This window comes from Trichechus manatus, unplaced genomic scaffold, assembly GCF_000243295.1.
Source record: "Trichechus manatus latirostris isolate Lorelei unplaced genomic scaffold, TriManLat1.0 scaffold00102, whole genome shotgun sequence".
NCBI lineage: Eukaryota > Metazoa > Chordata > Mammalia > Sirenia > Trichechidae > Trichechus > Trichechus manatus.
In genome coordinates this window covers 6319059-6346158 of record NW_004444038.1, presented here as the reverse complement: position 1 = coordinate 6346158, position 27100 = coordinate 6319059, and the positions used below count along the sequence as shown (strand labels likewise).

The window sequence follows — 27100 nt, the reverse complement described above, 5'->3', positions numbered from 1 at the left end:
TTAATTGGATTCATGGTATTAGAGTACTGAACTAGAACTGAATGAAAACGTATGGGCAGCAAATGATACAGTCATCAGTTCAGTGGTTCTGACTTCTCTTAGACTAGAAAATCATTAAATTTGCATAAACTTCCTTTTACAGATCCAAAGACATGGCATTGTAAGATTTCAACAAGTCAACATGTCTTTAAATGTTACCTGCACGTATCTGTTGTGCACGATATGTATGGACTCCATAATATTTATTTATAAAGTATTGTCTATTATGCTTTTACTGAAATCTTGGAATATTTGGTTAAAATATGATCAGTAATATATTTTCAAGATAAATGCTCATGTGCATTGCGCTTCGTAAATAGTGTATCTCTTAATAGCAATTTTTTATAAAGTATCAGGTTTTCCAGAAATAATTACTTGTGGGTGACATTCGTGTGTGTGTATGTGGTTTTGTGTGTGTGGCTGTGTGTATGTGTATATTTGTGTGTGTGGTTGTGTGTGTGAGGTTGTGTGTAGATGTGCATATTTGCATGTCTGTGTGTGTGTGGTTGTGTATGTGTGTGTGGTTTTGTGTGTGTCCTTCCATAATATCTCATCATGCAACAGGCTTGATTTGACTTTTTGTTTCCCTAAATCAAACTCAAATGCTAAGTAATGATGTGTTTTCTGATCATCTTCAAACTTTATAACCTTAAGTATGATGATAGTCATACTATTATTTTAAGCTGTCCGTAGGGTATTGGTATAAATACTTAGGGAATTATGATGATATAGTAATAAATTTCAGTTTTTTCAGTGCATAAAAATAAGTAGTATGATATACTTCATCATATTAAGTGATTTTAATAGTTCCCTTAAAATCCATGTATGTATGCTAAGTCTGACTCATGCTTCTGCATAGTATTAATGCCCGGGAAATATTTATCAGTGTGACATACTGCTTCCTGCTTGCAAATTTAAAAGGAGCTACTTATATCAGTCCATCCTTGTCTCTGGATTATAAATGCAACCAACAGTCCCAAAATTTGGTGGACAGTTGATGAATTTGAAAGAGCGCCATTGAAGTTGCATATGATGAAATCATAACCATTGTTTCTGATCAGCATTGGAAGACCTCTCTAAGAAAGTATTGCGGACCTCTCTCCCCATTGGGTCAAAAAAATTGTTTCTTTCGTCACTTCATAGTTTTAACACATTTTCATACATATTGTATCATATAATACTAAAAAGCAAACAGACAAAAACTCATGATACCAGCAAGGCAACCTGGATCCCCATTTGTCTGGAATAAAGAACTTCCAGCTTAGAAGGGCCAAGTGACTTGCTCAAGACCCCAGAACCAGAGGGAATAGTGTTCAGTTGAAGCACATGAAAATCTTGTATTTATAGTCAACCTCACAACATCTTTTGACTCCCCATTCTGTTTATTTTATGTCACATTGTCACCAGGTCATATAAATTGTCTGTTTTAGAAGCTCAATAGTTAAGATTTTACCTAAGACTCTGTTAACGTTTTTTACTTCACTTGGGTGATAATTACTTACTTTCTCTCTTTTTTCTTCCATGTTTATTCATTTCTAGTAAAATGGGGACTGTTAGGGAGAATGAGTGGACATGGCAGGAAATCGTCCTAAATTCCATACCAGTTTTCAGATCTGGCAGTTGGAAGAGCTTAGAATTCGATATTGCTTTCAAGACCCTCATTTTGTGAGTGAACTTAAGAGTTGACCATCAGGTTACTGGTACATCATCTGCTCTGGTGGCTTCCAGCCCAGTTTCCTGGATCCCCAGTGGTCTACAGAGGAGGAAAACTTTTATCCTCCAGGTGTTTTTAATATGTACCTGTATGTTAAAGCAAGCTGTATATTATACTTGATAAGACACTCTTTAACCCTAATGCCTTAAAACTCTTTCAACTCAGTGTGGCAACACTGGTTAAATCATGAAGGTCAGAGAAAACTACAAAGACTTTTGACTGTAAAAGGTTGACAATCATGATCTAGTAATGTTTATTTATTTTGCAGTTGTGAAAACAGAAGCTGAGGGAGGTTGGGTGACTTTTCCAAGGTCACTCACTTTGTTAGTGATAGAGATGTTTGTAAACATTATCAAGAAAGAAAAGAACAGTAAGTTACAAACTACGGTCTGTATCTGTTGGGTCTTTTGTTTACTGACGAATAACTTTCTAACAGATACAAACTGTTTCCTTCAAAGCAAGTTAGTATTTGTAGAGTAGATTATTAGTCTTTTGACTGTGGAACATTTAATAAGTTGCTGCATACATGCGTAATTGGGGCGGCCATAGAATAAAGAGGCACCTAAATAAGGAAACATGCAAATCAGGAAAACAGCCATTTATGACCATATGGGCAATGTTTACCAAAGAGACAGAGTAGTGAAGATGTGGGACATATTCAAGATGATGTTGCTTTTACTTTAAAAAAAAAAAAAAAAACACAAGGCAATGCCACCCTAAAGGCCTTTATTATCTGGAAAATTTTAAGTCTTTACTCTCTGTAGATTGGTTCAAGCTAGACAGCAGGTCCAATCATTCATAAATCAGTCAGTTTTGTTCTAAGTCACTGCTTTATGTGCCTTCAAGCTTCCTTTATTCTGTAAGTGAAATGTCATATACTCTTCATTATGAATAAGTCCACTAACAGTTTCCCAAGAAATGAGTCACTAAGCTATTTAACGTTGAGTTTATTTGAAAACTACACAACAAATTCTGTTAGAATTTGCCCAAGGACAGATACGTAACTAATCAGTTGTTGCTAGGTGGTTGTCTTCTGGGGAGGTGATTATTTCACCAGTGTTGTTGTTATTTTTAAGATACTTTTTTTTCTGAGAAAAAAATCGTTTAATTCGATCTTTGTATAAAGAGAAATGGTTTTCTTACAAATTTAATTGAACAAAAGCTACCACCTTCTGATGACATGGATATAACCCCCCTTCTAAAAGCATAAAGGAATACCTGAGCAAACACATAAAAATTCATAAGCCACCCATGTATTTTTTTTTATTTTTTTAATAAGCGGATATATGGCCTTGTGCTATTACGGGTGATTCAGTGTTTTGTTTACATTAGCTGTCAGTCTCTTCAGCATCCTAGAGGAGACTACTTCCTTCCTAGCAGATGGCAGCCTCAGGGCCATCCATGTGCCCGTCATTACGAGCAATATGCACTAGTAATCCACGCTAGCGTCACTGTTGACAGCAGGCTAATGATTGGAGACGGTCTGCTTCACGGGATAAACAAAATGGGGAAATGTTTCCCCTCCGCCCTTACATCGGAGATTAATGGAGTGATGAAACTTCTTTTCAGGGTAAAAAGGAAGTCGAGTTCGTAATAGCCTGTCTTAGAGCGATGGGTGTGTTGAGCACTTACCAAGTTAAATAGAGAAATAAAGGGAATAAAGACGCAGGTCCTTCTCTGGGGAGTCAGGATCGATAAATGCAGATGTCTTTTCCTGGGTGAGGTTCGGAGCCCTCACTCGAAATCTTGCTTTCTTCTGCGGAACCGGGAATTGTGTAGTCAAGTCCGTTGCCCGGTGCTCTGTTGTAAAGTCACCCGAAATAGGGGCTGAAGTCAGTGACTGTTTGATCCTCATGAATTCCCAGGTCTGTTGTAGAATCCATCCGTAAACCCATCATCTGTTCCTGCCGTGCCAGGGACAAGTGCACCTCAATGTGGGCCTCGCTGCTTGCTTGTGTTTGTTTAGGACTTTGGATGGCCTTTGATAGATGGGTAAATGGGTGGAGGAGTGTGAAGTAGTGGGAGAAGTTTTGGAAATAGGCCAGGATGTTCTTACTACATTTAAAAACTATGCAAATAATATGTTAGAAACTCCAGGCCATAAACAGGATTAAAGGATGCGTGGATTCAAACGTGTTGGACAGCTTGTTGTTGTTGGAAGCGGTCAGAATGGAGGCGCTCGGACTCTAGAATGTTGTCAGTATGGCAGGGCTACTGATGTTCTGTGACAACAGACGTTCCTAGAAAAGGAGGTGCTAGGGGTCATCTTCTCACCCCACACCCTGGATTGCTAAAGTGATTTGTGGCGATCACGTTCTTCTGTGATATCAGGTACTTTTTTTTTTTTTTTTAATAACTGTTTTCCTGCATAAAAGTGACACTTCAGATATGGAACCAAACCACAAAACTAAATCCATAAGCGACCCATAAACTTTTCCAGTTACATTTGTCAAATCAGTTTAGTGAAACATTTACAAAGAACTTGTATCATTTCGCCAGATAGGCGTCTAATAAACGTACACTTCAAGTGAAAACTTACGTAAGTATGCTTTGGCAAAATATGTTAGCTTCGAAACTGCAAAATCTCTATGTCTTCCTTAGAGTATTATAAATCCAGGGGTATAAATTCATTTTAATTATAGTCACTTGAGCTGGCTGAGTAAAAGAAAAAATTAAAACCACAGTAATGAGCTGTGTGTAAATATTAGATATGAAAGCCTGATAAAACCATCAGAAATATAAACATTAAAGAATCTTTAAACTCCGTTTAGCTTGTAAGGGACACGTTCTTTTAAAGCTTACGTGGCTTCCAAATAAAGTGACATTTTGGTATCATTTGGGTCCTATCAGCGTCTTAAAGACACAGGCAGCAGAACCTACTCGCCTTGATTCGGTCTTATCACTTGTCGCACTTCAATTGATCAGTCATGCTGGCTTATTAGTGGCCTTAGTTCCAAAGGAAATACCTACTGCAGTAACATCTCCCAAGTCTTTCTGACACAGAGGAGCATTTAATCAAGTTCATAGAAAAGCTCTCTGGGTGATAAGCATCCATCTTGGTGAGTGTTTTGAGTTGAGCCAGTTTAGCTGGAATGTTCAGAATTCATTGGGTCTTCAGCCATTTCACGAAGGTGGAACATAGTTGACTTCTTGAGCCGGTCAACTTATTGAGAGTTCAGTACGTGCCAACACAAGAGTAGATGTTCTGGAAGATACGGAAGAAATACGAAACAAAGTTTCTGTCTCCAGGCCCCTTTATAGCCCACTTGGACAGTGTCCCACCAACGGCTGTTTTCTGGGCAGCCACTCTGGTTTCCTCAGTAAAGTATCAACCCTTCAGGCATTCTTGGCTGAAGACAAAGAATGGGATGTCCCTGCTCAGATTGTAGGTGTCCTTGCTGGAAAATTCTGATGGCACCACTCAAACTTTTAACCCTCTTCACACACACCCCTGGGGTATGTCAGATGAGGCAGTATTGTTGAATAAATTTTCTGTCTGGGAAACCATAGGTTTGATTATGGTTGTGTCGTAATTCCTAGACGATGGTTTGCTGTAAGCGCTTGGCAGCCTTACCTCATAACGCGCCGAGTTTATTTTTGTGCCTGGATTTTGTTGTAAATGGTCGTATTCCAGTAACTTCTCAATTGGGAGGGTTATTACTGTCCTACTCCTTCTGAACTCCTCCCTGCTTACCCCAGCTGTTACTTCACAAGCGTACTCCTCCTCTAATTTGTGTAATACGGATTCATTTCCTTGAACTCGTCTCTCCTTTCCCTTTTCTTGCGCTTGCATGTATACGCATGTGCGAAAGCTTACATTTTAATATGTATTTAGGTACAGCTACTTGTACACAACTGTGCCCTTCTATTAAAAAAAAATAAGCATTCTGATTTTCATTGATATTTTTCTCATGAAGTATCCGCAAAGATTTAATATAACGGTATCCACAGACATTTAATATAATGGTAGTTCTTTTCTCATTTTATGTTTCAAAATTGCTTAGTTCTTAGTTGTCATAGGTTCCAGATGGGATTCTGTTTTCTTAAGACGCACCTATGAGAGCGTTGGAGCCCGAGTTATGGCTGCTAACTGAAAGGTCAGCAGTTCGAATCCACCAGGTGCTCCTTGGAAACCCTGTGGAGCAGTTCTTCTCTGTCCTGTTGGGTCGCTATGAGTCAGAATCGACTTGACAGCAATGGGTTTGGTTTTATAAGAGCATTAAGGTCTCTGGGTGGCGCAAATGGATTGCTATTGGCTGAAAATCTAAAGGTTGGAGATTCAAACTCCCCCAGCAGCTCCGGGGGAGAAAAGCCTGGTGATGTGCTTCCGTAAAGACGACGGCCAAAAAAACCCTATGAGCAGTTCTACTCTGTAACACGTGGGGTCTCCACGAGTTGCAAGTGACTCGACAGCAGGGGGTTGTATGTTTTCATTTTGCTTTGTTTTGTTTTTGTAACAGCGCTAAGGTGGATTTGCAGCCTTTTTAAAAAAGCATTTATCCCATCCTTTTTACAGACATCCATGATCTACCCAGGAAAGCCCCTTTCCCTTCATGCGCTAAGGAGGCTTCGTTGCCACCACCAGCCCCCACTGCTCATAGTCCTTCCTGCTCTGAAAACTTACTGCTGTTGGACCCCCTGCCTTCCACTGTGGCGACCACTGTAGTTGGAGGAGGGAAAGCACATTGGGCTGGGCAGCTCTGTGTTACCAACCCGTCAGGCTGATGTGGGAGTCGGTTCCAGGTGAGTTTCCTGTCGTTCTTACCTTTTACCAGCTTTTACTGTTCTTTCCAAAAGAAAACGAAAAACGACAGGAACTTCACTTAAGGGCTGCTTGGGAAGGATGGAAGGTGGGACCCGTGGCAGAGCAGAAGCGGCAGTGGCAGGAAAGGTTGCATCTGCCTTTTAATTTTTAAATATAACCAAATGGTTGTTAAAATTTTGACTTCTTTTTTCATTGCAAAGATGCCAGTTGTTACCTGTTAAATACCTTCAAAATACTTCACCCATTTGAAAAATATGACAGTGCAGGCTAGAAAGAAGTAGGTTTGTTTTTCAAGTTGAAAAGAGGAACAAAAGATAATTGTAATAAACCATTTACCTTTGAAACTGGGGTGAGGGGGATAATTTTGAAGTGTGCTGAAAACGTGAAGAATTGTGGGTGGTAGTAAGTGCTCTGGAAAATAAAGAGGGAAGAGGGAGGGACAAGGTGACATTTCAGCCAGACAACATGAGGTGCTGAGAGAGCATGTCTTGTGGGTGTTCAGGGGGAGACACCATGTAGGCAAAGAGAATAAATGTCAGATGCAAAAGCCCTGGGGCTGGATATTGTCTGATATGTTACAGAAGAAGACAGAGAGCAGTGCAGCTGACAGAGGGCACAAGGGAGAGAGTTACAGGTGAGGTCAGAGGGAGACCATTGTCAGGATTCTGGTGCGTATTTAACAGTATGAAAGGAAAATACGATGTCTCCGAACAATATGGAAAGCATTTTAAGACTTATACCAGAGTCATCTAATTCTATGGCAATGTTTGGGCAGCCCCGGATGGTATTTTATACTTGGTGAGGTCAACTCTTGAATTCCTTTCTTAAAAAATTTATATAAAATCTGAAAAGCTCTGAAGTTTTCTAATAGAATGAAGACCAAAACCAAATCAAACCTGGTGCCGTCAAGTCAATTCCGACTCATAACGGCCCGACAGGACAGAGTAGAACTGCCCCATAGGGTTTCCAGGGAGCAGCCAGTGGATCCGAATTGCCAGCCTTTTAGTTAGCAGCTGAGCTCTTAACCACTGCGCCACCAGGGCTCCAGAATGAAGACCCTGAGATATGATTGAGGTCAGGGAAATTGGTGGAAAGTTTTCACAACATAAACAGCAAAATAAAAGCACAAGCGTTTAGTCACTAAATTACACTTTTGAAAAATAAAAATGTGTATTTATATAGCACCTTACAACTTATAAAACAGTTTTTAGATGCTGCTTCATCCTAATAACCTCCTTGTGGTGTAGGTTCTCGTTACTCTATTTGACAAAACTAGCTCAAGTTGCCTGGCTCTGTCAGCTGCATTGGAAAACCCATTTCCCGGTCTGTAGAGATTGTTTTTCTTGAAGGCCTGTCGCTGTCTGGTTCTGTATCTCCTAGGTTTAAATTTTTTGAAAAAGTTCCTCTGACAGGTCGTAAGCGGAATCTCTTAGAACTGGGTCTGTGATGTATGTGGCTGATTACTCCTAATTCTTACTCAGAGGAGGGCTCCCAGGATATGCTGTGCTGAGGGGACTGCTAAATTCAGGCTTACAGAACAAGTTGATTTCATTCTTCAGTTAATTTAGAAACTCAAATGATGGAAAGTAGCTCATTTATAGATAATTTATTATTCCATATATTTCATAGAGATACTGGTTTAGCAGGAAAGCAGTAATGGAATGAGCTTAGCGCTAACGGCGTAAAAAGCTCAGAAACATTGTGTGTCGTGTGTAAGAGGACCCTGCTCTCCTTTCCACCCACTGGTGAGGAAAATACACGCATTTAATCAGTGGACTTGATGAACCACCTTCGTGCACTGTTATAGAATTTATAAAACCTGAAGTAGTGTTTTAGACCTATGGTTAGAATTTAGGCTCAGCTGTTCTTAATTTTTCAATAGTGAGAATCCCTATAAATAATAGCCTATGTAAAACGTCTTAAAGAAGCTCACCCATTTTTAACAAGATATGAATATTCTCCCTTTAACTATTGGTTTTCCCTGTCTGGTTGCGGATACCTCTTGTAGACCAAAAAAATAAGTGAAATTTAAATTTTTACTGCCAAGTGTGTGTATTTTAGAAAAGATGTATATGTTTGTGGATTTCCTGGGTTTCTCTGGTTCATACGGTAACCCTTGAAAGTTGTATGTGTAGGGTGATGGTGAAGTGATGCATGGAAGGAAGGTGGTGTTTTTGTACTGTTGGAAAGGGAACGTGTGTTGACCCGCAGCCAGTACTATTGCTGGGACACCCATGGGCCTGAGGAGCTACCTTTAGAATCCTCTGTGTGTTACAACCTGCCTTATTAGCAAATGGCTAAGATACATCCACAGATAATTTGATTCATTTTTAGTCTTACTGTGTCAGTTCAGAATGGTTTAAATCATTAGCAAGCTTGCTGTTTTTCTGTTACTCTTGGCATAGGTCACTTAAAGCCTAAATCCCATTCATGTTCAGTTCAGTCAAACAAGTAGAAATTGTAAAAGTGCCTATGTCTCCCTAAAGAAAATCAAGAAAGTAACATTTTATTTTAATTCATGTATGCTAAGTATCACAAAATTTAAATAACTAAAAAATTTAAAAATTTTTAAACGTGAGTGGTGTTCTCTTGGACTGAATTTATTAAATTTATAATATATGATACAGCTATAAATATATAAAATATATATATATTTCATCCCCTGGGCCCTTCAGGAAGGATTAGGTTCAATGGTGTCCAACCTGTGTGCTCAGAAGAATCTCTCCATGAGTCTTTAAAAAATACCAAGGCCAGATTTATATCTGTTATAAATCTGTTTGTCTCCTGATTTTGTCATTTTAATTATTAAACAGGTGCTTACGAAGGTACATCTCTTCTAAAGCTCATGTACCGCTTTGAGAAATCTGGCATGTGACCCTGTAAATGATCACCCACAGTCCAACTTTCTTTTCTTTTTGTTTTACAATTTTTATTTTGTTGTTGTTGAGAATATACACAGCAAAACATATGCCAGTTCAATAGTTTCTACTTGTACAGTTTTTTACACATACTTGTAGTTTCTGCATGTACAGTTCAGTGACACTGATGACATTCTTTGAGTTGTGCAGCCACTCTCACCCTCCTTTTCTGAGTTGTTCTTCCCCCATTAACATAAACTTACCGTCCCCTGAGGGTCCTGTCTAACCTTTCGAGTTGCTGTTGTCAGTTCGATCCCACGTAGATAGCTCTTCGCTTCCTCTTACTGTAAGAAATGTTGTCTTGATAATTAATTGATAAGTTGCCCCCATTTCCAGAACTTCAGCAGTTTGGGAAATCTTGTCTTGATGAAGTGTTATATGTTTTCGTGCTACTTTCTTCCGCTTTTGGTAAAGAGGGTAGGGTGACCAGGCATGTTTGTGATCACGCCGCAGGAATGTTACAGCTGTGTTCCTGTCTGGAAACAAGCCAGATCTAGTGGCCTGTGTCCTTGCCTGTCCCTGTCTTCTATCTCCAGATAGTGAAAACGTCCCAACACTGACTTTCGGGACCCAGGAGGCTCCTCCTTGTTAGAAAGCTAAGTCTGTTGACCCTGGGCAAGTCATTTCATCCCCTGGGCTCTTCAGGAGGGATTAGGTACAACGGTTTCCAACCTGTCTGCTCAGTAGACTCTCCCCATGAGTCTTTAAAAAATACCAAGGCCAGGCTCCCGCTCTAGGCACCTCACTGGTCTAATGTCCGTCCTAGCCTTGTGATTGTGTGAAAATTTCCCCAAGACCCTTGCCATTTTAGGTTTTGCTAAGACTAAAGAGAAGTCCCCGGGTACTGCAGATGGTTTACGTTCAACTACTAACATGAAGGGTGACGGTTTGAACCCACTCAGTGGCACCACATTTCCATACAGATTACCACCAAGAAAACCCTACGGAGCCCAGTTCTACTCTGTAACACATGGGGTCGCTATGAGTTGGAATCAACTCGAAGGCAAGGGGTTTGGTTTTGAAGGCTAAAGAAGATACTCCCCGAAAGTTTATTTGGCTTAGACTTAATTTTTTTTTTTTTTGAATAACATTATGGACACTAACATTTTGGGCTGAAAGAGCGTGTGTTGTGTAATAACTTAATATGAGTTGTGCATTTTGTAAATGACCATCAAGGCATGTGGAAGCTTGGGGAGGAAGAATCTAGGGTGGTATAGGTGAAAAGTAGATCGTGGGGGAAGCAGAATCACAGACGCTGGTTTCTTTTCTGTCTCCACTTCACTAGCGAAGGCCTGGTCATCAGCTGCTGCTGTTGCTGCTGGAATTTTCTTTCTCTTTTGTTTTTTGTTTTAAGTATATGAGCTTTATAAAGATAGTTTGTAACTTAGCACTTCCATTACTGAAATTTCATTCAAGAGTACTCCATTCGAATGTAAACCTCCTTCATCGGGGGCAGAGGGACTTAAACGTCCACCTCCGTTTTTGTGTACCTTTTTTGAATAAACCAAAGGGAACAAAAATACTGTTACCCCACGACCTGGACTAGACGGAGTCTAGTTAGTTGATGACGCATTGTCCTTGCTCAGCCCATGTGAAATTGAAAGGCATCTGTGTGTCCTCCGACCGAGCAGCTGCCTGCCTGAGCTGTGGACGTCCGCAGCCTCTCTCAGGGCGTTTTGTACTGTCCACAGTGCATGAAGAAAGCAGGCAGCCAGAGGCCTTGGTTCCTCACAATGTTTGGGAACTATTAGCTTTAAATGGCCCATAGTTACCCCCGGGGGGGGGTGGGGGAACACAATTCTACTTCTGTTCTGCTTCTATCCAATTAAAACAAGTTTATTCATTTTATTCCGAGAGCCGTTGGCCATTGTCTTTGTGCATGCATCAGTTGTTTATCTGCTGTTTGAAGTTGCAATTGTTGGTGATGTCATTCATGAATATAATTCTGAATGAGGAGAAGGCCGCAATGGCAGATATGCCAAGAGCCACCCCAGGCATGGCTCCATCAATTAACCGGGCGGGCCGAGTGGGAGGCGTCGTTTCCTTGGCATCCAAGGGCTGCCTGCTCTTAAGAAGTGTTTATGGTTGTTGGAGAACACAACATGTGGTTGCACGTATATATCATTTAAAGGTGCCTGCAGAAAGCAAAGGAAATCCAATCTCAAAATGCGTGTTATATTGGTAGCATACACATCTGTGTATGTAAAAAATACATACATGTATCTGTTTAGTTTGTATTAGTTTATAAGTTTTATACCTGAAATCTCCTTTGATGGTTTCACAATGACCCAATGAGGAATTTAGGGCAGGAGAGAGGTGACTGACGGGCCTGAGACTGCATAGCTGGTAGGTAAGTAGTGGTTCCTGGGTGCAAACCCCAGGGTCCTGATGCGGGTGTGGCCAGTGTGCTTTCCATACCTACATCATCTTCAGCCATCAGAATGGCGTGTGGTTAAGGTGTGGGGTGGTTTTCACTGAGTCACGCCTGTGCTCATGGTGAACAGCAGCATGGCTTTGAAATGGCTGGTTGGTGGCATGAACGGTCCCGTCTGCGACTAGGGCGAAGAGAGCTTGCACTTCATGAGTAGGGTCTGATCCCTTAACATGGACTTGATTAGTACGTCTTCCAGTTAGATACAACCACACACACATCGGCCGCCTCCCCTCCCCCAGGGCAAGAGACAGAGCTGACATCCTGTATTATGTAAATGTTATGGACCAAGAGAAGATTTACCTACAGCGTTTAAGAAGCAGAATCTGCTCAGGCCGTTGTGGAATGCGTGCCCAACGCAAATGCATTATTTAGAGGAAAGCTGGTCAGAGGTCCCTGGACATGGTGGTCTACGAGACCATTTTTCCTTTCGCGTGTTCGTTTGCTTGTTTTAATTTATTTATTATTTTCTTTCCTGTCATGGAAGATAAAACCTTGCACTAGACTGTACTTTTTAATACATTTCCAAATCACTGCATCATTCTTTAATGTGAAAACCAGAGTATATTTAAGAATCCCAAAGATAGACCTGTTTAACCGTATTCGTAAGTATGTTTCCTATTTAGTAATATTATATAGAGGATTTGAGTTCTATTTGGCATAAATTCAGACTTCCAGAAAATTCTTATTTCAGTGTGAATAATAATTAAAAAAATGAAGTCATAAAACTTAAAAACAAATACCCAATAGCAACTCAAATATTTTTAAGTGTTTGAAGGAAAGAAAGGGTCACTTGAAATGATGTGTAACAACAGGATATTTGGGATGGATAATTTTGAGTTAATATTTATTCCACATTTCCTTAATTTCATGGGAAAAATACAGTATTTAGGTTTTAGAACTTCACATATAAACAGTATAAATATTTTTATAATGTACATAAATACATTTTTACATCTGTATAAAATCGTAAGAGTAATTTGAATGGAACAATAATGTATTAAATAAATCTGAGGAAAGAATTACATTACTGTAGAATATTTGCAGTTTTAACACAAGATATATCACATGGCCCAAATACTCTTATTGTTCGGTATAGTAGAAGCATAAGGTTTATATGCATGTTCTCAGATGAGCCAAGAAAAAGAGAAGTTTACTCTTCTTTTGAATTACAGATCTAATGAATATAACTTTGTTAAAGTTGAGAGGTTGCTAACCAAAACCAAACCAAACCAGTTGTCGTTGAGTGGATTCCGACTCATAGCGACCTTATAGGACAGAGTAGAACTGCCGCATGGGGCTTCCAAGGTGCAGCTGGTGGATTTGAACAGCCAACCTTTTGGTTAGTGGCCGTAGCTCTTAACCACTGTGCTACCAGGGCTCCTTGCTAGTATAGGATATAGCTAATAATAATCATGTCTATTCAGTATTTCTGTGTCATGCAGGAAAAACCAAGTAGAAGAGCAAGAGCGATAGGTAAGGTAGATGAATTCCAAAAGTGTGCTGGCTTCATAAATGATTTTGTGACTTGCGTCCTCGTTTTCTGTAGGGTCTGTAACAGGATAGCATAGTTTTCAGTAGATAGTATTGTGTTTCTAAAGTACGTAAGCTTGCAGCTAATTTGCAAAGGGAGTATCCGTTAGTCTCTAAGTTTAACACATAGATGAATGTTTATGGCGTTATTTTGATAGATTTGCCCTTCTTCCCCATCATTATCTTCCTTAGTAAAGGTTGCCCTGTGTATGTGTGTTGCTTCAAAGAAGGGCTGGCAGCCTTTTTCTGTAAAGGGCTAGATAGTAAATGTTTTAGCTTAGTGGGCCTTAAGGTGTCTGACATGACTACTCAACACTGCCCGTTATAGTGGCAAGGCAGTCTCCTTTAAATGAGTAAGCGTGGCTGTGTTCTTATAAAACTTTATTTACAGAAACAGACCGGATTTAGCCAGTGGACTGTATTTCTGAACACGTGGAGCCCTGGCGGTGTAGTGGTTAAGAGCTACGGCTGCTGACCAGAAGGTCAGCAGTTCCAATCTACCAGCTGCTCCTTAGAAACCCTATGGGGGCAGTTCTACTCTGTCCTTTAGGGTCACTAGGAGTTGGAATTGATTCAATGGCAACGGGTTTGGTTTTTTTTTTGTTTTTTTTTTAAAGAACGTGTGAGCGCCTCATGTGAGATGAAAAGACTTTCTTTTCTTCTAGGTCTCAGACGTTCTAGAGTGTTGTTACCCTTTAGAAGGTATTATTTAGCTTCTTTTTGAACCAATAAGTAGGGAGTACTATAGTATTAAAATAAAAGCTTTGGTTTTTGCCTATGAGAAATGGCATAAATGGCACATGGGTTGGGTTTTTTTTTTTTTTTAAATCTCAGTTCAAGTCAACAAACCTTTATTAAGGACCTAACAAGTATGGTGCCCAATGCCAGGAACGTAAAGGGAAGAAAGTCATTGTCTCTTTCTCAAGAAGCTCGTTGTCTAGCAAGGGGAGCAGACACATAAAACATAAATATGTGAGCTGTGCCTTTGAGGAGAGTTTCATAAAAAGATGATGGGAGAGTGTAAAATTTTAAACTCTGGGGCCGCAAGTGAAAGTTTCAGACACACTCTGGCTCCACTGCCAACCCCAGCCATCTTTTGTCATTTGAGAAAGAAACACTTGGACAGTGGATGGCCCAACGTGGAGCAGGGAGGACAATTTTCTGGGGTAGGGGGGGCAGTTGTGAGATTTTAGGCAAGTCATTTACACTTCCTCATCTGTTTTTTAACTAGAAAAGTTCTAGCATTTCATAATTTAAGAGAAAGGGTCTGTCAAGCTATTCACGGGGCATTTTTGCCCGTCAGGTATGTGTGCTGGACACCGATCAATAGTATTTCTCATATGATGGCTGTTGGACGATGGTGCTGCAGGGATGGCTAAAGATCCTTGCCGCAGAAGAGGAGCTTACATGATGCATGTGTCAAGCCTTTTTAATAACAAACACAGAAAAGAAATGAATACTTAAGTATTACAATGTAAAATCTACTGAGGCTGTGCATTGTAACATTAGCATGGATTCCTGCATATGGAATTTTGAGTATGTAGATGAGATACGAAGGACAGTATTTGACAATTTAAGAGACCCCATATGCTGCCAGGCTTTAGGTGATTAAGACAAGGTTTTATGTGAAGGATTAAGCAGGAGTTAAAGAAGGAAAGATACCTTTGATGAACGTCAGCCTCATATGAACACTAGATTGTCTCATCCTGTTTTGTATTGTTATCATTCACATCAAGTTACAAGTTGATGTTAGGAAATTGCTTCAATAACAAGCACTCAGAATGGAATGATTTTAATTGTCAGTGGAAGTGATGAGCTCATATAAACGAAAAGTTCTAGATCTTTCACAAGTATGGTGCGTCATTTATTTCCCCCCATTTACCATGGGAAACTTAGTCTTCCATGTTTTCCTTTGAAGTGAATTTTTTTTTTTTTTCAATTTAAAAGAAAATTTCAAGTAACCGTTTTTCTTAGAATCTGTAGCTTGTTTGTTATCACACCCCACCTTACCTTTTTTTTTTTTTTTTTTTTTTTTGGCTTATTCTTAGAGTGTTTTGCTTTTAAGTAAAGGAAGGATATATTGAGTTACCAGTTTTTTTCCTAGGAATTTCTCATGTAACGGAAAGGCATATTTTCCCTTGTAATTCTGTGTTTAACATGAAAAGTCTGAACTGGGCCCTGAAGTGTGCCTTAAAGAACATGTTTGGACTGATCAGAGGGTTTATTTCCTTTTTAATCATAGTTGCTAACAGAAATACATGTTTTAGTTGTAAAAATTTATTATATATCAATACATTTGTATTTAAAAATTTAAATGTATTTATATAATATGTAATAAATACATAACAAAAATATAAAAAATGATATTTTTTCAAGGGTATCAATATTTGTGACACTCCAGATTCGGGTATACTTGAAAACTATAAGACATTTTTACCTGCTTAATGCAGTTCCACCCCATGTCTCCCAGTGGTGCTCACCAAAGGCCTGCGAAGCACCGTTACCCCTTCAGCTGTGGCACCATCTCTGCCTGGAGCCCAGCAGAGAATCCTGGTCTTCCTGGGCAGAGTTGCCAGGACCGAGGCGTACACATACTGGGCTCTGAGCGCTGAAATATGACTCTGAAGTGTCAAGCATGTTCAAATCCAAAGTTTCATGAGAAATCATAACCAAGAAGTAGTAGCAAGTCAGAATATTCATAGTTCTAAAATGCTGCTTGATTTTATTTGCCTGAGCAATTTCACCTGATTTATTCTTTAAACAGTTTAGACTTTATGTAAACTTTATTTTTTGTTAACAAAATTGTTGTAATATGGTACCCAGCTCCATGGTGTTGTGACATATTGGTGTTGTGAAGTTTGTCCTATACCTTGCCAGGATCATGTGACTACTTTTTCGGTACCAAAGTTTTGCAGTTATTTCTTGGATCTTTTTCCTTTTCATTTCTTTCTGTCTCTCTCTCTCCCTCTCTTCTCTCTCTGTTTCTTTTTTGTAAAGTAGAGCAGATTGAAGTTGAGACCTGTAGTAATAGCACTCTGACTCATTTGTACTCTGATTGGTCTTTTAACTGGAAGACGGAAGGGGAGAAATCATAGCTAGTCAGCTGGGAATTTTGATAACTGGCTTATGGGACGGTATCCCCCATGTGAACATTTGTCATATGGGACAGAGCAGACACAAAAGATGGGGATCACTGGCCTATATGATCCATCAGATGGAAGAACTTTCATCTACTTGCTAAAAGTTTTTTTTGTTAAATAAAGTAATTCTGCATAAGTGCTTATTTTAATGAGTTCCTTTAAAAAAGCAGTGTCCAAGTGACTAAGCATGTGATTATGTGACAAATTCAGTGAGTGTCTGTAGGTTTTAAAATGTCCTCATGTACATTCCCTCCAGGAGTAGAGCTGGTATATGTTGTTGTATAATTGCGTTCATGAGTAACCCATGATTCTTGCTATTTTTTTGTGTGTTTTGCTGTTACACCTAATGAGTTCAAAGAATGTCTCCCGTCTTAAAGAATATTCAAAGTGACCATGTTCTTTGCTTCTAATATAGTTGACATAGAACCAAAAAAAACCAAACCTGTTGCCGTTGAGTCGATTCCAACTCATAGCAACCTTATAGGACAGAGCAGAACTGCCCCGTAGGGTTTCCAGGGAGCAGCTGGTGGATTCAAACTGCCGACCTTTTGGTTTGCAGCCATAGCACTTAACCACTACACCACCAGGGCTTCATAGTTGACATAGATAATAAAATGGATGTATTTTCCTGGAGTTTTTGATCATTAGGAAGCATAAATATTTAAAGGTTGAGACGTCTGATGAGTAGCGATAGAAGGCTTTTTTCCCCTTAGGCTGGATAAACCAGATTAATTTTCAGAGGGAAGGGTAACTTAACTGACTTTAAAATTAAATGAAGGGGCAAAAGTGCCTTCCCATTCCAGGGTTCAAGTCTATGATAGTATTTTACAGCCCCTGCCTTTTCTCTGCTTCTTTCTGAGGATAGGGTGGTGACATTGATGGGTGAGTGTTTGTCAGGTGGCTGGTGGTGGCCACCTTTCAATGGTGGTGGTCAGCCAGGGGCACGAACTCTTGGTGTTTGATGTCTAAATGCTGTGCCTGAACTACAGAAAGGCTGCCTGACCTATTGCCACGTGTTAATCATTCTAGTTCGGGCATATTTCCTGTGTAGCTCAGACGTCAACTCTCTTTAGGCTAGGTTCCCCCATTGCTTGCATGTGCCGCAAAGATGTTACAACTAGCTCACACTTGAAAAGGATATTTTAAATACCATTTGAGGTAGACAGCCTCTGTCTCAGGCCTTCCCTGTAAAACTAATGAAAAAAATTGTGTTTCGGTTTCTAAAATGGATTCCTCTTTTGCTATGTGCATTTTTAATGAGTATTATGTTTCATAATTCCCCATTTTGTCAGAATCCTTTGCTGTGTCTCAGCGAGTCACTAGTCAGCGTGATCAGGGTCGGGCTGTGTTTCTGGAGCCTTTTCTCTTGCTTCTTTTCCCCTCAACGAGGAATGTTTCTGGTGGCTAATTCTGTTTATGTTTGGTGTGAGTGCTTCTAAGCATCTGTTTGTATCAGCTGCAGCCGCGTAGGGGAGAATCTCTAGAGTGTGCCCGTGGTAAACTGATAGGATTTTAAGTGACAGTCTGCTGAGCAGCTTGAGAGTAAAATTCCATCGGCTGCGATGAGCCCTGGAGGTCGAAGCTCTCTCCCCTTAGCAGGGACAGGAGGCATCCATAGGAACCCAGTGTCTTCTAACTCAATAGTAGACAGGTTACAGCCACACTGCGCTGCTCTAGTGAACATTTACGGACTGAAGAATGTGTTTGACGCTGCTCGTCTCACATCCAGACTTCTGTCTCTGATCTGGTGGCTGCTGCATTTCTAGGCCCCTCAGCCTGATCCTTCTTGCATCCTTCCCATGTGCTGTTAACAGATTGATCTTCCCGTAATACTACTTTTCGCTCCTTCTCTAGAGCCATCCGTAGTTCTTGGCCTGTGTGTAGGATCATGTTCCTACCCATCATTCCCTTACATGCCGTTTTATGGAGGGCTTCAGGGCCGCTATGCCCAAGGTCTCCTCTTCGGGAATTGTGTTTGCTTTCTGTCCCGGCATCACATTTATAACTTCATTGCCCGACAGTCCTCATTTCTGGTGATCTCTTTGGAACAGCTTTTCGTCCATTTTCCGTTAACCACGTGCTAGGAATCCCCGAAAATTCAGGCCTCATCCCACCCCAATGTGCAAAGCTCTGTACCCGTTCGAAGCACTCGTTTTCCTTACTCCCCTGATAGTTAGAACGACTGTCATGTAATCTTCATTTGGGCTGAATCTCCCTCATGCATCTATAGCCCGTGGGCCTCGATTAGTCCCTGCATCAGAGAAGGATTAAAAATATAGAGAGAGTTGAAAGGTCATGGAATGAATGAATGATTGGCTTGCCTTTTTCCAGGCTCTTTTCTTTCCTGATGCTAATGCTCAGAAATTAAGGTTTTGATAATTGCATTGCACTTAAAAAAAATAAAGTTATGCCCTCGGCTGAATGAGAGCTCACGAAGATCTAATGAAAAGAGTTGCATTGCAGCATTTTTAAGAACTGAGCATGAATTTCACTGGCCGCATGAATGTGCAAGTGTAAAAGGAAAGTAATGTTTTCAGCAATGAATAGCCCCTCCCCCAATTTATGTGACCATATTTTTATGTTTGAAAAATTTAAGAACTCACTTAGCTGTAATAGGTTTAGAGTTAACATGAGATCGTTTAGCAACATTTAGCTAATTGTTAATGTAAAAATAAAGTAATCTTCGATTAGAAATCTTGCTGTGAGTGAATCTGTAGAGTCTTGATTATGTACTCTGAGGTGGCAATGGGATTGTTCGCACAACTTAGGGCCGAGTTGCAATATGCAAACTCATCTGAGGGTGAAATGGAAGTCCAATTGAATTTTAGCAAATGCCTGCTTTTTAAGGGATGCAAACAAATTAGGTTCTCAGTGCTGCCTCCTGGGACAGAAAGTCACAACAATGATAAATGTGTAGCTGGAGACCAGATCTTTACTTAGGAGAAAATTTGGGGGCCAGTCTGCAGCTATTAAGTTACATTGGCAAAACATTGTTTACCTGTTACATTTTTAAAGGACTTCAGCCTTAATGATAAGATAAAATAGCACAACCTCAAAGTTTAACATGGTAGGAAACTTTTAAAAATGAGCCATGGATAGATATGCCATTCACCTTGCACTCTGACAAACATTATCTGTGTCAGGTTTCATATTTTTGGCTATACGATGCATCTCCTGAAGCTTATAACAAAGTACAGTAACCTAGAGAGCAGAACATGGGGGTCATTTTCAGACACTCACTGTCAGCTCTAGGATACACTAAAAATGCTTGTCTTGCTGAGATCAGCCTGCCAAACTCAGTATGAATGGAAAAAGAATCAGATTCACGAAAAACTAAGAACAGATAGTGTGATAAGCGTATAGGGTGAGAACTCTAAATGATCTTAGAGAAGTGTTTAGACATGAAGTGTATGTCATCATAACCACAGAATAGAAAATTTACCTGTTTAAGATAGGAAAGGACCAGTGGTGTTCGTGTGTGACTGAATAGCTATGACTGTGGATGATGGAAATGAACAACATGATATTTTAGTTGAAAAGCCAAGAAGCTTTAAAAAATAAAAAAAGTAATATGCTATTAAATGTCAGAGTGTTCCAAATCTGGTCTGTCCCTGAAAGAAGGAATGTCTCAAGTAAAAATATGCTTAAAATGTTGGCAATTGAGAAAAGATGAAAGAAGTTTGATCCTTCAGCCTGGAAAGGAGGAAGCAATTAGATCTGGCTAAGTACGCTTCGTATCACCACTGAGCTCAGAGCAAGAGTGAGTTCCTTGAACTGGAACGAATGAAAGTTGGGTAGATACAAAGAAGCCTTTTCTAATGGTGAGGGGTGAAGTCTTCGGTCGTTTTCAGGAATAGGATAGATTATCCAGTTGGAAGAGTTTTCTGGGGGCCAAAGTATGGACTTACGACTTCTCCCACTTTCTTGATAACCATCTGTATAATGAGGGTAGTTGACAAAGCCCCTCGCACGCTGTGTTCCCCCTTTCACCGCTGTGAGGAGAGTGGTGGTTTTCTCTACCCCGCGGTGCACGTAGAGAAGGGAGAACCAGGGCCTTCGAGTGATTCCTTCCATGGCACTCAGGTACTGAATTTTAGGGGGAAAATCGTTCCCCTGTATCTTGTTCAGTGGAGTGATTCACGAAAACACACGAGGATGTTTTTGCGAAATTGAAGACACGAACCTCACTGTATAGACCTGGCAACTCACTATAAACGTAATGGCTGTGCTTCCCGTAAAAACTGAACGGATGCTTACACATTGAACTTGTTTCTGGAAAACGGAATGAGTAAATGTTTGCTTCTCCAAGTCGATCATTTTATGAAGATGACATAGAATTTAAAGGAGGCGGGTTAAGGAGGGCCTTTTCTGTAACTGCTCCTGACTTCCTTCCTTTCTTTTTCAGAGTGAAGATCTCTCCAGCTCTGTCACCATCACCATGAACCCACACATCTGAAACATTAAAAGAAGATGCTCAACTTTTTTTTTTTTTTCCAAATACAAAGCTGCTTACAATTTACTGTTGGGTCTGAGCAGTGACTACGTTTGGAAACCCTTCCGGGACGGTATTAGACAAGGAATCAACACAAGGAAGAAGCACCTGCCTCACTTTCTGCTTCCCTGTGTTCAGCATCCGTTGTTGTGCTGCTGTTTCTGCTTTGTGTTGTGTTTTGTGTTTTTAGACGAACTTGGCTGAAGAAGTTACTCTCAAGAAAATTGGATGTTTTCATTGGCCGCCTTAAATTGTGGCCAGTGGCATAATTTCTTTTTACTTTCATTTTGGCAAAGCAAATTTATCCCTCAGCATGCTAGGAGATTCTACAAATACCCGTTCGAGTGGTAAAATCTGGTATTGACTGGCATACACTCAAAACTACCACAGTCCTACCTCAGTTCAAGATAAAGCCGGATTTGCGTGGTTAGGGGTACGGCAGGACTTCCGGTATGTCTGTTCTGAATGTGTCTGAAGCGTGGTCATTGGCCTTACTGAACTGGTTCAAGTAGACAGCTGCTTGTTGGACTTCAGTCCAGGGACCTGCGGTGTTTACTCACAGACAGAACCCAGTGTGGGACTGACATTTTTAAACTGAAATGAGATTTGGGATCAGACTTTGAAGACGGATTAATAAATAATCATTATTATATGTAACTGAAGCAACCTACTTTTGAAAATCATCAACTGTATTGGGTTGTGTGGGGTGGGGAGGGAAGGGATTTGGGAAGGGGGTGAGTATCTCTTTTTACCTTTAACAGATTTGTTTAGTCTTCTCTCCGTAGATGTTTATGTAGGTACTTCAGATTTGCAAAAGCCTTTTATCCTACTCACAAGCTCAGATTTCTCTGCTCTCCTTAATCTTGAGCTTGCATTTCTTTAACCAAAAATTCACGTAGGCATGCTAGCAATTCAAGGGTGGTCACGGGTTTGGCAGATTAAGACAAATATTTATTTAATATAATGCTGTCATGCCCGCCAGCAAGGCTGCCCTGAACAAAAAAGAAGAAGAAACTGATAATAAAAATTTAAAAAGAGGCATTCCAGCCCCGGGTAGTATTAATGGGAAAAGAAGCGAAGGAGAAAAGCAGTCTGGCAGTACATGTCAGTTGTCCAAAAATGCCTGACAAGACGACCCTTGTTTGATGTTTTCAGTGTTCTGAAAATACCAGTGTTGTGGCGATTATCACACGTGTCACCTAGAACTGCTGAAACAGACCAGCACAATGTTCTGTCAACTTGCTGCTCCCCTGAGACCTCTGATTGGAAAATTGTGGTCGTTTTCGTCCCGTGGGTGCATCCCCAGTGCCTGTCTTCCCTGATAGTCATGTAGATGTTACACTAATTCATTGGAGATGTGAGGAGTTGGGTTTTTTTTTAAGGAAAAAAAAAAGATTCATACTATGGAGAAAAATATATATAGATAGATATATATCACTATAGAATAATGCATTAATGAAATGAGGTTTTTAGAGGAAGACCAAAAAAAATTCAATGTCTTAAAAATATATTTAATGGCAATGCAAAAGTCTTCCTGCTTACATGCTGAACTTCTGGAACGGAGGATTGTATTACAAGACAAAGTTGAATGTAAAGTAATCCCCCCGGACATCTTTAAGGTTCTTCTTTTCTGAAATGACACATCACAGCAGTGCATAGGCCATACGACGTTGGTTTACAGGTCAACTTCAGTGTATAATACACTTTATTAAAATGTATAAAATGCCCGAAAGTTTTTTTTAATCTAGTTTTGGGACTAGGAATGGACGGATGGTATTTGCTATGTAACTCCCCCAGGTACAATAGGGTGAATCTGGACCCTGCTGAATAGAGTATATTGACTTGTATTTAAGTAGCCCTCTATGCTTAGAATAGTTACGCCACTACATGAATGCTCCGTGTTCACAGTGCAGCTTAAACAAGCAAAATAAAAAGTTAATAATGTACTCAATTTTCCTCTATCCTGTACATTTCAAAAAAAGGCATATGCAATATTTACATTTTTAATTTAGTTTACAGAATGGAACCAAAATGTATAAATGTTATGTTTGCTAAAACTTCACAATGTATATTGGGTCTTTGTACATTTTGCCTGACTTACCTTAAATTTAAAATATTTTTTGCTATATAAACTTTAACAGTTATTACACAGTGTTTCCTTTTGGGTACGTATTGTTTCTGGATATCAAGATGTTAAAATATATTTCTTGCTATTGTGAGATGACAAGAGACTTATCTTGCTGTGTCTTCCAATGTACACGCTGTATATAAGGATAAGTGTGACGCTGCTGGAGACAAGAATAAATGGAACTAGAATAGTGCATTGTATTTAGTCTGTATTGATCATGGATGTTCTCTCCTTAATAGCCATATGCAATAAAATAAAATACATTATTTATGAAGTGAATGAAGCTTTGAGGATGTTTTTCTGTGTGGATCCTAAGTTTAATATAGAGCTGCTCTAGAGTCCTAGAGTTACTTCGATACCCTTTAAATTTTGAAATTATTACTCTAGAAATCAGACACTATTTTTAAAAATCACAAAAGTTATGAAAATTAAATATTAAGAAACAAAACTGTTTTCTTTCTTTACAAAACAGGCTGGATGCTATTCCAAGTGCTTTGCAAACATTAACTCCTGTACTGATTATAACTACCTTAAAAAAGAAAACAGTTGCCATCAAGTCAATTTTGATTCATGGCGACTCCATATGTGTCAGAGTAGAACTGTCCTCCGTCGGGTATTCAGTGGCTGACTTTTTTGGAAGTAGATTGCCAGACCTTTTTCCTAGGTACCTCTGGGTGCACTCGAACCGCCAGCCTTTTGGTTAGCAGCTGATTGCGTTACATGTTTGCACCACCCAAGAGCTCCATAACAACCTTCTTGTAAGCTGTGGTGGAGTCAATTTCTGCTTATAGTGACTCCAGGGGACAGAACAGGGTTTTCTAGGCTGAAATCTTTATGGGAGGGAGCAGATTGCATCCACAGAGCAGATGGGTAGGGTTTGAACCACCAACCTTTTGGTTAGCAGCTGAGTACTTAACCTTATTGTGTGCTGTTGAGTCAGTTCCAACTCAGCGACCCTGTATGACAGAGTAGAACTGCCACTGGACGACTTGAACAACTTTAGGTGGTAAGAATTACCATCCCCATTTTATAGATGAAAAGACTGAGGCACAAAGAGGTTTAGTAAATTGAGGGCGTATAGCGCATGAGGAGTACAACCAGCAATCAGACCCAGCAGTTCAGTCCGGAATCCATGCTTACCCACTCTGCTATGCTACCTCTCAGACATGCATTCATGATGATGTACTGGGAACCCTGGTGGCACAGTGGTTAGGAGCTTTGGCACAGTGGTTAGGAGCCTGGCTGCTGACCAAAAATCTGTAGTTCAAATCCACCAATTGCTTCTTGGAAACCCTGTTGGGGGCAATTTTATTCTGTCCTATAGGGTTACCATGAGTTGGAATCGACTCGACAATGAGTTTTTTTTAATCCATACATCAAGAATACATAGAAGTAAATCATCAGACCCGGGAGATGAAATCTATAAGACCAAATCTGAAACTGATGCCTATTGATTTTTATCAGACAATTTTACCTCCTTGTTAGAAACAATTTTTCCATACATCATTTTACCCTGAAAGTATAGTCATGTAAATAACACGTGCCATCATTTAAAACACGTAAAATGAGAGCAATTTCGAAGATACTTTTTAAATGATGACTTTCAAGTCAACAAGACTCACATGGCACTCTGTGGCATTGGGAACTTGTATCGGGCAGCCTATGGATGGCTGTGTGAATTGTTCTAATGCCACTTGTTGATCACAGAGTAAGAAGCATCATCTGCAATGTTATTCCTGAAATTTTGCTAACCATTTTAATAAGGAAGCATATTTTGCCCGTCGTTCTAGAGGAGTCATGTGAGAGAGGAATGAGCAAATGTGTTTACCCAAAAGCTCGTTGGAAATGAAGTATAGAGTTGTTGCAAAGGTCTGTGGATCCTGGAAATACTCATTCAAAACCAATTTATAAAGGTTTAGAAGAATGTTAATTGTTACATGACATGCAGAAAGGAAGGATAAAGATTGAGTTGGGGGAGTTGGATTCTGATCCACGGGTGGTCTCAACAGTCAGCTTGAAAGATGCAGATTAGCTCCAGATCTTGTCACAGTATTCATGAATCCAGTATCATGGAGTGAACCTGCGGGATCGTAGCTAGTCCCTTCGCCAGACAAGCTCTAGGTTAAGTATTACTGAATAACCGTCCTGGATGACTTGGGCAGATTGTTCATTAGTTTTTGCCTGTAACTCTTGAGTTGACTGTGTGGAGCCCTGATGGCACAGTGGTTAAGAGATTGGCCGCTAACCGAAAGGTCAGCAGTTTGAATCCACCAGTAGCTCCTTGGAAACCCTAGGGTGCAGTTCTACTCTGTCCTAGAGGGTCGCTATGAGTTGGAATCGACTCGACGGCAATGGGTTTGTTTTTGTGGTTTGCTAGTGTTTGAATGAAGCTAACATTACTTATTTATCATAGTCACTTTTGGATGCCAACAACTGAAGGTCAAAGCTAATTGCTGCTTTAACAATTTACATCATCATTCTTCCCCCAGAACTGCAATAGTTTCACATTTCTTTGAATTATGCAACTAAATGAAATACAATGTTTATGATTCTTGAATTGGAAATCATCTATATATAACTAGTCTTATGCAGAGCCCTGGTGGTGCAGTGATTAGCAGCTTGGCTGCTAACCAAAAGGTCAGCAGTTCAAATCCAACAGCTGCTCCTGAGAAACCCTGTAGGGCAGTTCTATTCTGTCCTATAGGTTTGCTACGAATCAGAATCAACTCAACAGCAACAGGTATAGTCTTATGCAGGCGACAGATATAAAACACTAAATGGTCTTTCAGGATCTGCTTTTAGATTCTGGCTCTTCCAGCTGTGTTTCCTGTATGTGTTCAGCCTTTTTCACTCCACAGTTCCAAATGGTCCTAAATTAGCAATATAGTTTTTTTTTTAATCTGCTTATCATTAAAAAAAAAAAAAAAAAATGTTGCCCTGGAGTCAATTTCAACTCATGGTGACCCCACGTGTGTCAGAGTAAATCTGTGCTTCACAAGGTTTGCAATGGCTGCTTTTTCAAAAATAGATCTCCAGGCCTTTCTTCTAAGGCACGCTAGGTGTACTAGGACCTCCAAACTTTCAGTTAGCAGCAGAGCACATTAACTATATGTGCCACTCAGGCTACTTGTCATTAAACCAAAACCCGGTCCCATCGAGTCGATTCCAATTCATAGTGACCCTGTAGGACAGAGTAGAACTGCCCATAGGGTTTCCAAGGAGCGGCTAGTGGATTTGAACTGCTGACCTTCTGATTAGCAGCCGACCTTTTGGTTCCATGCTGAAACTATCTACGTTCCTTGAGTCTCAAATTGCCCATGGCATTTGCCACTGCAGGAGAAATTCCCTGTTCTAAGCATTTGACTTAATTCCTCTGCTCTGAGGTCCATCTGAGTCTAAACCTCATAAATTTTATTTTCTGTATTTCAGAATCCCCTCCTTTCATCTAGGACCTCTAAAGCTCTAAGTTTTTACAAAAATTCCCTCCATCTCAAGAAACCTACTCCAACACTCCTCCAGTCTGTCTGGGTGGCCTCAAACTCTTAACAGTACAACATGCTCCTATCTCTTCAGATCTTTCTGATAAACCAAACCAAACCCATTGTCGTCAAGTTGATTCCGGCTCAAAGCAACCCTACAGGACAAAGTAGAACTGCCCCATGGGGTTTCCAAGGCTGTAATCTTTATGGGAACAGACTGCCACATCTTTCTCCAGCAGAGTGGCTGGTGGGTTCAAACCACTGACCTTTCAGTTAGCAGCCAAACACTTAACCACTGTGCCACCAGGATCTAGTTGATTTATAACATCATTAATTCTTGGATGACATTGACATAAAACAAAAACATCCTGTTGATTGATAGATTTTCCCAGAAAAGATACATAAAGTACAATAAGGTAGTTGAATTAATTAGAATGCATTTAACTGAGAGTAATAGAAAA

At 40.1% G+C, this 27100-nt stretch overlaps 1 protein-coding gene across 1 annotated transcript in view; it reads left to right on the top strand.

The window, feature by feature from the left end:
• IRS2 (insulin receptor substrate 2) overlaps positions 1–24401 on the top strand; it is a 35304-nt gene extending 10903 nt beyond the window's left edge. Inside the window, exon 3 of the mRNA XM_012557438.2 lies at positions 20946–24401. Within this exon, the coding sequence (XP_012412892.2) occupies positions 20946–20950 (5 nt within the window). The 3' untranslated portion in view covers positions 20951–24401. The remainder of the gene's footprint in view (positions 1–20945) is intronic.
• The last annotated feature ends 2699 nt before the right edge of the window (positions 24402–27100 follow it).